The sequence below is a fragment of the Pteropus alecto genome, unplaced genomic scaffold (assembly GCF_000325575.1).
Source record: "Pteropus alecto unplaced genomic scaffold, ASM32557v1 scaffold115, whole genome shotgun sequence".
Taxonomy (NCBI): Eukaryota; Metazoa; Chordata; class Mammalia; order Chiroptera; family Pteropodidae; genus Pteropus; species Pteropus alecto.
This window is the reverse complement of record NW_006436814.1, coordinates 4,023,505-4,036,483: the sequence shown is the minus strand read 5'-3', so window position 1 is coordinate 4,036,483 and position 12,979 is coordinate 4,023,505. Positions and strand designations below refer to the sequence as shown.

At 47.1% G+C, this 12,979-nt stretch overlaps 1 protein-coding gene across 1 annotated transcript in view; it reads right to left on the bottom strand.

Annotated features, from left to right (window-relative positions):
- The window catches only part of PARP1 (poly(ADP-ribose) polymerase 1), a 38,089-nt gene extending 34,868 nt beyond the window's left edge, over positions 1-3,221 (bottom strand). The window contains exon 1 of the mRNA XM_006914272.3: positions 2,923-3,221. Within this exon, the coding sequence (XP_006914334.1) occupies positions 2,923-3,042 (120 nt within the window). The 5' untranslated portion in view covers positions 3,043-3,221. The remainder of the gene's footprint in view (positions 1-2,922) is intronic.
- Between the last annotated feature and the right edge of the window lie 9,758 nt (positions 3,222-12,979).

The following is a 12,979-nucleotide window of genomic DNA, read 5'->3' as shown; positions in this document are numbered from 1 at the left end:
AGAGGTGTCCCCCAAACCAGACAACAAATGGCATTCCAGAGCAGACTCGTGTTCTGGCTCTCGAACTTTAGCCAAGGCAGCAGACACCTCCTTGAAGCACCTGGCTATCTGGTTACATCTGCAGGGGCCTCCACCTGGTTCTCTCTGCCTCGGTACCCCTCGTCTACCCTCCTCTGCAAGGCTCAGGATCTGCTCATGCAAAGGGGGTGGGGGGAATGTGACTCAGTGGCTTCACCCACAATGGAATTTGTGGTTGTGCCATTTCTTCTTGGCTCTGCCAGGGCCTCGCACCTGCCCCTTCAACTTTGGTCTGAGTGCTGTGTCCCCAACTACCCATGCAGTTCCAGGCATCTCAGGGGTGCTGTCCAAAAGCATACTCACAGCACAAGCTTGGGGGACTGTAAACGCCCTGCCCCCCAATCCCATCCCTAAAAGAGAAAGGAGCCCTTGACCAAAGCAGGGCTTTACTTTAGAACTTAAGACGGAGAATGATATGGCAGGGAGCTAGACCAAGGTCACAAGACTCTGGCAGCTGCATGGCTCAGGCAAGCAGCAGAATCTCTGTGCATTCAGCAAACACTTACTGAGCACCACCCCAGGGTCCTCAACCAGCCACGCTCCACTGCCCAGCCATCCCAAGGAGAGTCAGTCACCACACTGTGAGACCAGATGTGTGCCCCTCACCCTGCCAAGACAGAAGAACACAATGGCCCACCACACCCGCCTCCCAGTCCATCCCCTCAAGGCTGCCCCCGGGCACAACCAGCTGAAGTATCAGGTATTTGATATTCAGAGAACAATCCTCCCATACAAATGTAAATGGTTTTTAAACCCCAGTGGGAGAAGAATGGCTTCTTTCTTTCAGGCCCCCACCAGCTCGGCCTACCCTTCGGAATTAAAAACCCACTCCCTAATTACAGTGACAGGAAAACACACTTTCAATAATAAAAAAGTTCCTTCACTATCAAGTATGCCAAAAAGAGGGCCCGGAATGTTAAACTTTATTTGGTTCAGGAACTGATTTCTCCGTGGAGCCACCCCAGACTGCCCCAGACCCAGCCCTCTTTGCTCCTCACTGTCCCTGCCTCACGGCCCTGAATGTTAGGTAACCTGCCTGTCCAAAGAACAGGGTCCTCTTCCGCTGTCTGGTGAAGCCTACGGAAGAACCTTCCACAGAATAACATTCGAAAATACATGACAAAAGACAGCCTCACAAAGGAAACCAGTTAAAAAGCTTACAGGAATACAATAATCCATGAGCTGAAAGCATAAAATAAGATCCAGCACCCACCCTGACAGCTACTGTAATTTCGAAGCAGTGATGAGCGTAAATGATGAATTCCCAACAAATGTAAAGTGATATGAAAATATCTGTAATTAACATCGATGACAAAAATTGCAAATACTGCTCATATGCCTTTGTGTCTTACACTCATAATTCGAGAAAATAATGATTTTTACCTAGAGGTCAGTGAAAATGGAGATGTAAATCTGTTCTCATCTCAACTCACAGACCTTCCATCCACATCCCATGGACCCCAGGTGACAGGCCCTGCCCGACGAGGGAGTTTTGGAAGATCAGCCGCCCAGACGTCCAGGGGAAAGCTCAAAGACACTGAGTAGGAGATGTGGCTCTTCAGATGGCAGGCCTTGTCTGCTATTCCACCCTCGACTTCCTGCCACTACGGTGATGACTCCTAACCTCCTAACCAAGGTCCCAACCTCGGCACAATGTCTAGGGCACAGCTCCAACGGTAGCACATACCCCTGGACAGCAATGGTTACCACTCATTTTCCCTTTAACTGAACAGGAAGCTCCCAGGGGTGCAGTCTTTGTGCGCCTAGTACCCAACACAGTGCCTGTGTTTACTGAATGAATAAGTACTCTGCACCCAGTATTGAGGATAACAAGACAGCCCTGGTCCCTGCCTTGTCAGTAAATGAAATAAGCTGACTACTTGGTACCCACCCCCCTCCACCCCATTAAGTATTGAAAATCCAGTGAGGGGTCCCCAGTCATTCCTAAAACACAGTATTGCCTCACCACAGGGAGGAAAATCGAGTTACCTTGACCATGAGTACTAAGCTTGGACAATAAACAGCTTTATGATGGAGGCGGGGAGACAGGAGTGGTGAGAACCAAGATTACACAGGAGACTGGAAGACGCAGGAGCCCCCTTGGCAGGGGCTTTGGGACACACCTCACAGAGCACTCCAACACCCCCACGCCTCAGGGGACCCAAAACGGAGACTCCCCAAATCTGTCCAGAAGTCCCAATGAGGAGTCCCCCACCCCCAAGCCACTCCTACTCAAACCAGATAGCTGAAAATGCACCAAGAAAACAAGACTATGAACCTGGAAAGTTTAGGGAAATGTTACTTTAAACCACGAATCAGGAAAAAAGTGAATGCACTGTACGGAAATGACATCGAATTACACTATTTTCCATAATTAAAAAAAAAAGGGTGAGTGGGTGTTGAAGTGACACCCAAAAATAGGTTATAAAAAATTTCTCGCATGCCGGTCGCCGTCATCAATGTAGGACAAAAATCTTCCAGAAAAAGGTAGGTCAATGATTTTTCCCTGGAGGTCAGTGAAAATCAACAGAGCCTCTAAAGACCACGCACACGTATCTTCCTCTGGGGCGAACGGTAATAGAAGCGATTCCTTATTTTTACAAAGAAAAAGACACCACCAGCTTCAGACCGTATTTCCCGGGCTTTTCCTGCAAGATCGGCAAAACCTTCTGGAAGATCCACCCGGTGGGCCGCACGGGGAGCAGCAGCAGCGCCCACAGACCCCGCGCGGACTGCGAAGGGCCGGCCCGGCCCGGCCCGGCCCGCTCCTCTCGGCAAGCCCTCCCCCCACCCCTCCCGGACACGGAAGCCCCGCCGCGCACAAAGCGGCCCTGCCGCCCGCACCTGCACCATGATGGCCATCCGGAGCGAGTCCTTGGGGATGCTCTCGCTGCATTTCTTGCAGGAGGCGCGGCCACTCTTGGCGTACTCGACTCGGTAGAGCTTGTCCGAAGACTCCGCCATCCTCTCCTTGTGCCGCTGCAGCTCCCAGAGCCCGACGCCGCCACCTGGAGACCCGCCGCCGTCGCCTCGCCGCCCCGCGCGTGCGTGCGTGCGTCCGTCCGTCAGTCCGTTCCCCGCAGGCACCCGAACGCCTAGAGCCGCCGCCGAGCACGCCGCGCCGACCACCCGCCGCTCCCGGATAGATTGCTGATGCCTGGCGGCGGGAACGCCCCCCGCGCACGCGTTCACGGGGCGGGGCCGCCGGCTCGCGCGCCCTCTGCCGGCCTCGGGGGGCGGTGCTTCCCCAGTGCCTGCGGCTGCGCCAGCTCGGACCGAGGCCTGCACAGCGGCCGTAGCTCTTGAGGGGGCCGGACGCCACCTCTTTAACCATTTGTCCCCTGGAAGGCTTACATGCTCTCCCAACTACTTCTACCCTCATTCCCTTTTAATGAGCGTGTCCTCTCTCCTCGGAGGCCGGCCAGGTGGAGACAGCTCAATGTTGTGAAGCTCATCACTACTTGGAATTGTGGTAATTAAAAGACCCGCTGCTACTACATCTTGTTACTTAATGTAAAACTATATATTTTTACAACCGGCATTTTATTCTATTCGTAAAAACATTATAACAGAGTGTGCTGTATTTGAGACTACAGTTCCGCTGTAGAGGACAAGAAAAATAAACAGAATGAATGAAACACACAAAACATGTTAAGCATAGAGCAGAGGAAAGCTAGTAGCATAAGAGACATGGCTGTTGAGTAGGCGATTCAATTGTGAGATATAGGCAAGAATTCTAAATAAGTTACATGTTACATTTGTCGAAGGTAAATGTGGTACGTGGAATACACGACGGAACAAATGAAAGAATTTTACTTAGTAATCCAATCAAAAAGCATGATCATTCCACCGCTGAGTTGACAACTATGTCATCCTTAAATGGCCACTCATTGGTGGTAATATTATGGTCCTATTCCGGCTCCCATATGCTCTGCCCAAAAATTGCAGATAAAACCCATGTCTATTCGGCAGGCCGATGGCTGAGCTGCATCTGTGGCCAGCCGTACTTGTCCCTGGGTCTCTCTGATAGGTCACTGTGAGTTGGCTCCAGTACTCTCTGTTGGGTAGCCTTGAGCATCCTCAGCTGTGGTGTTTGTAACCCTGCTATCAGTGGGGCTGGCGGATGCAGCAGGGAGAGCAGAACACCTAACATTGCATAACTTGAGGTTTAGATGGTGTGGTCCTTCTACCACGCCTCTATCCTGTCCTGTGTGTGTTTTCTACCCCATGTTGTTCCCTCTTGCTTCAGGAGGTTTAAACCAGGTGTTTCAAACTGATTTAAATAAATCCTGTAATTCATGCATCTTAATTTGGTCTGGGAGGCTTTCTGTTTCGTGACCTCTGGGAGAGTTTGCTTGATAGTGTAACTGCAAGCTACCTTTGCATTAGAGGACCACAGACTTCATTGGACTGATAAGAGGGTCCTGACTGCACACACACAGAGGTTAAGAATTCCTGCCCTGGACTCCTAAGGAGAGCCAGGGATACCCTACTGCCTTCTCCATATTTCTGTTTGACTGTCTCATATGCTTCTCCAGTGACGTCCAAAACCTCCCCTGGTGCTTCCCATCTCAGGAAATGGCTCACGGTTCTCTGCATGGCTTAGGTCAAACACCTGGAGTCATCCTGACTCCTTTGCTCTTCTGTCCAACATCCACTCCATCACTGAATCCCGATGTTCTGACTTCAGTGGTTTCTCACCGCCTTCCTCATCAGCTTTCTGTTAGCTGAAGATGCAGCAAGATCTTTTTGGTACTTTTCCTTCTGCTGAACAGCCTTCCTTTTAGGCTGCTTGCCATCTGTCGCACTGCCACTCACAGTTTCTTTAAATCATCGCCAACAGATGGGCCAGGATCTCCTTTGATTTTTGGGTGATACTCAGAACACAAGAAAAAGGCCAAAGGAGGTCTCTTGGGTGCATTGGAATCACTGGACTCCTTTTTGTTCCTGCTTTAGGAGAGATGCACGTCGCCATTTTTCTTTTCCAGGGGCCTTGTCCACTCTTGTCGTGGCTCCAGTTTCCTCTCTTTTTAGCAGGCGAGGCTCTCCACGTTTCAGAGCATTTCGAAGAACATCCTGAGAAGTTGACTGAAGCACCTGGATGCGTCCTCCTGGGCAACTTCTGGCAAATTTACGCAGAATGCCACCGATGACATTTTACCTGTCAGCCTCTTAGGGTCCCCTTTGCCCGTGTTTAGTTATGTTTCCTCAGTGAGGCACAGAGCTGCCCAGTGCCCACCAGTTCTCACTTGCCTCAGCTGTGTCTCTAGGTAGATATTTTTAAATCCCAGTTTTCAGATAAGAACATGAACCCGGAAAGGTCTAGTCACTTGCTCATCCCTCTGTCATTAAGCCTTGTCCGCTGTTCTGCCCGAGCATTCCTCTCCCTCAGTGTCCTCCGCCTGTTCCAACACAGCCATTGCCGAAGTTACCTTGTTTGTTTGTTTGTTTATTATTATGGTGACATTGGTTAATGAAATCCAGTAACTTGCAGGTAGACAATTCGACAGGAAGGCATATATACGTATCGCATTGTGTTCACCGCTCATAGATTTCTTTCTGTCACCACATATTTGACCCCTTTTACCCCATCCATCTCCCTCCACCAAAGTTACCTTTTAAAAATATAAATTTGATCATGATTTCTACCCTGCTTAAAACTCTCTGTTGAACTCCTGTGTTAAAAGTTTTTGGTTACATGTGACGGAAACTCAGCTTGAAAGAAGATGGGCCCCAAGGGGAGTTTGGGGGGAGGATACTGGGGTATCTCATAGAACAGGAGGAAGAATGAACCAAATGCAGATGGGCTGGAGAGAGAACGGGGTCTGGGGGCCCCGCTGCCTCTAGGATCCCCTCTGCTGCTTGTCTGTCTCTCTCTGTTTGGAACATCTTCCTGTCTCATAGGACACTGGCTTGTGTCATATACCACAGGGATCAAGGCCGCCATTTCTTTTATTTTTTTCTCTTTTTTCTTTTTTTTAAATTATTTTTTAAATTAAGTGTATTGGGGTAACATTGGTTAGTACAATAATATAATTTTCAGGTATGCATTATAATTTGACATCTGTATATTCTATTGTGTGTTTAGCACCCAAAGTCCAGTTTCCTTCAGCTACCATATATTCGATCCCTTTTACCCACTTCACTCTCCCCCTACCCCCCTATATTTTGACCCCCTTTACCCCATCTACCTCCCCCGTCCTTTCCCAAAGCCTGCCATTTTTTCGCCTCTATTTCTTATGGCTCCTATGGCCAGGGCGGATCTTTTTTCTTCCGTTTTGCTTAAGACATTCCAGGTAAGAATTGTGATAAAACTGACCTGTGGACCAGTCAACAGTGACGGAGAGGTACGGTCATGTAGAGACACGGAGGCTTCACTACGACCGTGTGGATGGGGCTGAGGGAGGTGCCAAGAGAAGGAGGCAGACAAGGGTCACTCCACCTCGTCGAACCAGAGACTGCGGACGGCCCAGAAACCCAGTCTGACCCACATGGTTGTCTCGAACAGGTTTCAAGTGGTTTTGAACGATTCGTCAACATTTCAAAACCTGGACATTTCTCATACGGTTCTGGATGTCCGTTTTTACTTGAAAAATGTCGAAACGTGGGAACATTTGCCCTTGCGTTCTCACGTGGCCAGTATTGGTTGGGGCTGGGTGGAGGCTGCTTATTTAACTGGCATTCTACTGTCACCGTCTGCCGCCTCTTGCTACTTCCCTGTCGTAGTTATCTATTGCTGCGTAGCTGACCACTCAAAACGACAGGGTGAAAAACACAAATATCATTTATGATGTTACCCGTTGTGTTTCTGGGAGTTGACTGGGTTCAGGTAGGTGGTTCTCACTCGAGGCGTCTGGTGGTTTCAGTCAGAGGTGGGTGGAGTCATCGCAAAGGCTTCCTTGGTGGCTGCAGCTGGCTCTTGGCTAGGATATCACCTGAAACACCTATCGTGGCCTCTCCATGTGGTCTGGGCTCCCTCACGGCATGGCAGGTGTCCTCCCCTCCCCTCCCCTCCCCTCCCCTCAATGGGAGACACTCAGTGCTCTGTGCTCTCTGTTCACTTAAGTTTCATTCTTTTCAGGAGCCATTTGCATTCTCGGATAACAAAATGGAGACATGGAGAGATGAATCTATGAGCTCAAGGTCACGCAGTATTAAAGCCGGGATGAGGACTGAGCCTCTGCCTCGGTTTCCCCCTCAGTTTGCAGGGCCTCCTGTCAAGTCACTCTCGCCTCATCCTTCTCATCGTCGGTGCCGGGAGCTCAATTGTCTCCTTGGCCCCTCCTTGTGTCCATAGCTGGCTCCTTCACTAGGTTTCAGCTCTTCCTTGGAAGAAACTCTGTTTTACTCAATTTTTTTTTCTCTGTGCCAGCTTGATGCCTGTCATTTAGTTGGCCCTCAGAAAATGTTTATTTAATGGCCATGGTTCCATAGTGTAGCGGTTAGCACGTCTGCTTTACACGCAGAAGGTCCTGGGTTCATGCCCCAGAGGTGCCACAGTCCATGGTCTATGGCCATGCCACCCTGAACAAGCCCTGTGTCTGATCTTGGAAGCTAAGCAGGGTCCGGCATGGTTAGTATTTAAATGGGAGACCACCTAGGAAGAGCAGGTGCCATAGGCATAAATAATAATAATAATAATAAAAGAAAATGTTTATTTAATCACAAATCTGTTTTTTTACGCATATCCTCAATTTTCTCTGAATTTCATATGTATCTACTGCTCTCAGTTGTCTGTCCAGCTCCAAAGGAACCCCAATTCCTGGTGTGTTATGGGGATATGGGACTGAGCAAAGAAATGCCCCCACAGCTCACAGTTTCTGGGGACCTCCAGAGATGCCTGAGGAACACCTGAGCCCAAATACTGGTGTCTTACTGAGGACAGGGTATGTGAGAGAGAGAGAGAGACAGAGTCAAGAGCTTAAGGAATTTATTATTGTTTTCCCTTGATAAAAGTAAACAAAAACAAACAAAACAAGTAATGTTGGTATAAATAAAGAGCAAAAGCCTTTCTTCCTCAGTCCTTCCCCATTTCCATGCTGTTTATAGTGTGGCCTATATCCTGCCGGATTCTTTCTATACACACACACACACACACACATGCACGCACACACACACGCACACGCACGCACACGCACGCACACACATGCACACGCACACACAGCTTGAGATCTTGTAATGTACATATTATACCCTACATTTTTTTTTTTTACTATCTCAGAGATATCTATTTCTGCCCAAAATAGGGGCCCCTTCATTCCTTTTAACAGCTGCATGCAAGGTCACAATATAGATAAAACATACTTGGTTGGATGGATGATAGTGTCATTTACATTTATTTTATTTGTACAGTTTTTATATGTCACACATGATATACAAATACATGCTTTCTGTAAAATATTTAGATCTGCTCTGTCAAGTACAGCAGTCACTAGCAACACGTGACCACTGAGCACTCCTGACGGATGAGTTCGAATTGAGATGGGCTGTAAGTATAAATGCACATTGGATTTTGAAAACTTAGTATGAAAAAAAATTAAATATCTTGTTAGTAATTTCTTTATATCGATTCTATGTTGAAATGACACTATTTTGGAAACATTGGGTTACATGGGTTAAATATTGGGTTAAATCAAATATATTATTAAAATTAATTTTTATGTTCTTTTTACTTTTTAAATGTGGCTCATAAAAATTCAAAGTTACATATGTGTCTTGCATCACGTTTCTTTTGGGCAGACCTGGTTTAGATAAGACAAAGTCTACAGAGCAAAAGATGGCACTTCTACCTCATTATCTACCTCCACTTCCCTCCCTGAGTTGTGATTTATTTTTATTATTTTCCAGTGTGTATTTAAGGCTATCCACTTTATCTTGAATTAAGCTTTGGCCATAGTCTTCAGATTTTGTATGTATATTGTACTTTCATTTGTTTGTTTTTATATTTCGTTGGCTTTTTCAATTTCTTCTTCTGTGAATTTCCTTACTACCTTTTTGCCCATTTAAAAATATTCCCCACAACGTTTATTCTAAGCTTTGTAGGTTTTTTTCATTAATAGTATAAACATGTCTTACTTTATTTCCCTGTTTGCTCTTAACTTCCAAATGCTCTTTACCATACATTATGTTGCCTGGTTTATTAACAGTGAGATTAGAGAAAAAAATGCTCATGCATAATGAAGGAAGAAATAATTAAGGGAGACTGTGGGGGGCGGTTGAAGCGGGGGGTCTGTGCGATGTGAGAGGCAGAGAAGGCTCAGTTTCCATGGCTGCCTCCACCACACATGGCCTGGCTCTCCTTTTCTTGTTTTTCTTTGAAACACACACGTAATATAAACAGCAGCCTTGATTTTCTTTTCCTGATTATATAAGTGATACCTGCAGCCTGTAAAAAGCAAACCAAACCACATTACTTCCAGTTTGAGGAAGAACAAAAGATGCCTGCAGACTTATTCTGTTAACATTTTGGTGACTACCCCAAAAAAGTGAGCGGCTAGGGTTCTGTGTGTCTCATTCTCGTTTACTGCTTGTGCCCCTGATGCCTGGAGTAGAGCCTGGCATAAATATGGCTGCGTGGGCAACTCGAGGACCCCCTCCTCACTTGGAGGGCTGCCTCCTAAGCCTCACGCAAGAGGAAGGTGTGCGGTGTAAGCTGAAGGAGCACCTTGAACACACAGCCCTCGTGAGGGCCAGGGTGGCAGACGGGGAATGACCAGGAGATTCTAGCTGTTTGGTTCAGAAGGAATGCCACAGCCGTGCTGGAGCTGGCACCCCTCCCCCAGGGGTCTGAGCCCTGGCGTCTTTGGGGCCCTCAAGGCCATCATTGCCCATGGAACTCAGATGGAACCATTATAATCAGTCAGAAGCTCTGGTGGGTGGATGCCGAGGTTGAGGTCCTGCCTTTTCCCCCCAAGAGTCTCTTCGGCTCTCTAGCAGTTTCATCCCCCCATTCCAGTATCAGCTCTACTGCCAAGGAGTGCTGAGCAGGGCACCTTTCGTAGGCTGCATCTTAAAAAGGGGTAACCGAGCTTTTTGAAAGATTGACAACACTTGAACATAGATTATTCCAAAGGGACACCTGGGACAGGCGGTTGAGAAAAAAACAGCTAGATGTTGACATAAGAAACATCCAAACCTGTAGAGAATTTTTATGGGTTTATTTGAGCCACACTGATGACGCATGCCGAGGAGCAAGATCTCAACTGCTCAGGAGAGAATAACAGTTTCACAGCTTCTTTTATGCAGTTGAAATTAAGGCAGGGACGTAAGGAAGATGGTGTGAAGGTGGGAGGAAGCAAGGCAAGGATTGGATTACAAGATAGTTAATCAGATTATATGCTCTCCTGAGGGTTCATACCCGCTTCGAGGGGTTATTACCTGTGGCATCTCAGAGGTGTGTTAATCTAGATGCACAAGAACAACGGGCAGGGCTGGCCTAAAGCCTCGCTCTAAAGAAGTTACAGGGCTGGAGTGTGACCACTCACCATGACCTGCTCAGCCAGGAATTTACAATCAGATCCCCTTCTAAGGTTACTTTCCATAAAATCCTCTTTTTTCCCATCCCAATTAGTAGAAGGCTGCCCCTTGCCATGGCCCTTTCCATGATGGTAGCATTTTCTACTGTGCTGGACATTCTTTGAGGACTGGCACTTGCTACTTGGGAGTCTTACTCATTTTATACCCCCGTGCCCTGTGAATGAATGAATGAGTGAATGCATGAAAAACACAGCCCTCCCACTTAAATCTAGGAAAGTTTCAACACATGAATTCTTTTGTGTCCTTAACTCTTAGCCTACACCTGGCACATAGTAGGGACTTATACACATTTGTTGAACGAATGAACGAACGAATGCCTATAAACATATGTAAAAAATTAACTTGGCCTTGCCCTCAAAAGTCGGGCAAGTCCAATGGGGCACAGTGGAGAGCAGAGCCCGTTGGTCTGCACCGCCGTTAGCTCAGCTCGGTGGTGCGGGTTGAGTCTCCGCCACAGACACTGCTGTCACCATTCTGCCCACGTAGGTCAGTTTCTCCTGCACGCATTTCTCACTGAGCCAATAAGCCCAATTATTTTAAGACACAAGGCCGACATAAAGAAACTCGCAATTGCCTCAGAAAATTCTATTCCCCTCCAAGCCCACACAATTGTCCCGAGTGCAGCTTTTCTGCCAAGAACGGGGCTTTGCAGTGATGGACCCAGACACTCGCTAGAACTGCCAGAAGATCACAGCTTGGTCTGAAGACCCGGGGCTGATGCGGGAGCATAGGCGCTGGCAACAAGTTTATTTCTCCAGGGCAAGCAAGCAAAGCTGTGAGAAATGCAGACTCTCATTCCCTTGCTTCTGGTTTGAAGATTTATTTGTCCTTGTTCTTTTAGTGACTGGGCTGATCTTATTTTGGTCCTTTGTTCTTTTTAAGAAAACATATAAAGGAGGAAAGGGAAGAAAATAAAGCTACAGATAGCTCACCGGTTCAAGAGGGAAATTGCTTTACCAAGTCACAGTGACATTATGATCCAGTTGGGCATCTTTGTGTTAATGACACAGAGCTGTTCTGGAAATCGTTACATAATTCTAATCAGACTGCAGATTTCTTAACCGTATTTCCACAGAGGCACTTTTCAACCGTTATGATTTATTTTTCAATAACTTTTTTTTTTAAAGTAACATCAAAATTCTGTGATTCTCCTTCCTCCACAGTTTCAGAGGCAGGACATTTTGTTAGAACTAAATACACACAATTTAATGTTTTAAGATTTGATTTTTTTTTTTAATTACAGAAGAACCCTATTGTGGTGTGGTTTGTTATTTGACTTCTTGAGAAATAACTGCATCGAATTTAATTCCCTGGAATATAACAACATGCAACAAAACCTGCAGATTTTCTAAAGAGGGAGGGATCTTGGAGTCGTGTCTCATCTCCTGGATTTCTGGCTGAGGCCAGATATAATGAAATGTTCCAAAGGTCACCCAGCTGCTGAGCAGCAGATTGGGACAGAGCACAGCTGTTCCAGTCCATGCTTTCCCCATACTGTCCCAACAGGAGCGCGATTAATTTATGAGTCCAGGGCTGGCGTTCTGCAAAGAGGCATTCTCTAATTAGGGGATGAAAGTGTGGGCACGGGTATGAGGAAGTGGCAGTGAGCAGGTCTGTGATGATTCACACTCAAGAAGCCAGGCCTACCCAAGACAGGCTTGGTCACCTGGATTCTACCACAGATGGGCCATGGAGGGCAAGGCCCCTCTCCAGAACCAGGGACTGCCCTGGGGACATGCCCGAAGAGGCCTTCTCTCAAAGATGCCCGGAGCCTAGTCCAAACTCATGTACTCTTCTCAGCCATATGCTGAATCCTGTTTTGTACTAATCAGCGCATGCAGCTGGCTTTCCCATCTAACCTGGCAATCCTTAAGGACAAATGCAAAATTTATTTGGCTCATTTTTGAAACTCTATACCTAGTATAGCGATTGACAGGGTAGTTACAGGCTGTAAATTGCCTTTACCACATTTTTACCTTATAAGTGAGGTTAAGAGCAATCTTAGCTTTTAAAATCTGACAATGTACTCACTAAATCTTGGATACTAAGAAGTTTGCCAGTGCTTTGGGAGTTCACTCCATAGCCTGGAAATCAGTTGCCTTGTTGTCCACTAGATGGTGTGCAACATACATACACACCCTGCACACGCATCACTGGAAACACCCAGCTAGGTGTGATGTCAATGAAAGCAAGCCGTGAAGTCTAATCCATCCCATTTTGTTGTCTTGTTCTGTTTGCTGGCAGCATGCTCTAGGAGAGATTCGGGAACTGGCAGGAGAGGAGGAAGATGTGTCTTCCGACAATCCCTCTGTGATAAGACTCGAGGTAGAGAAAATGAGACTCTCAGCCATCGTGGTAAGAGTGA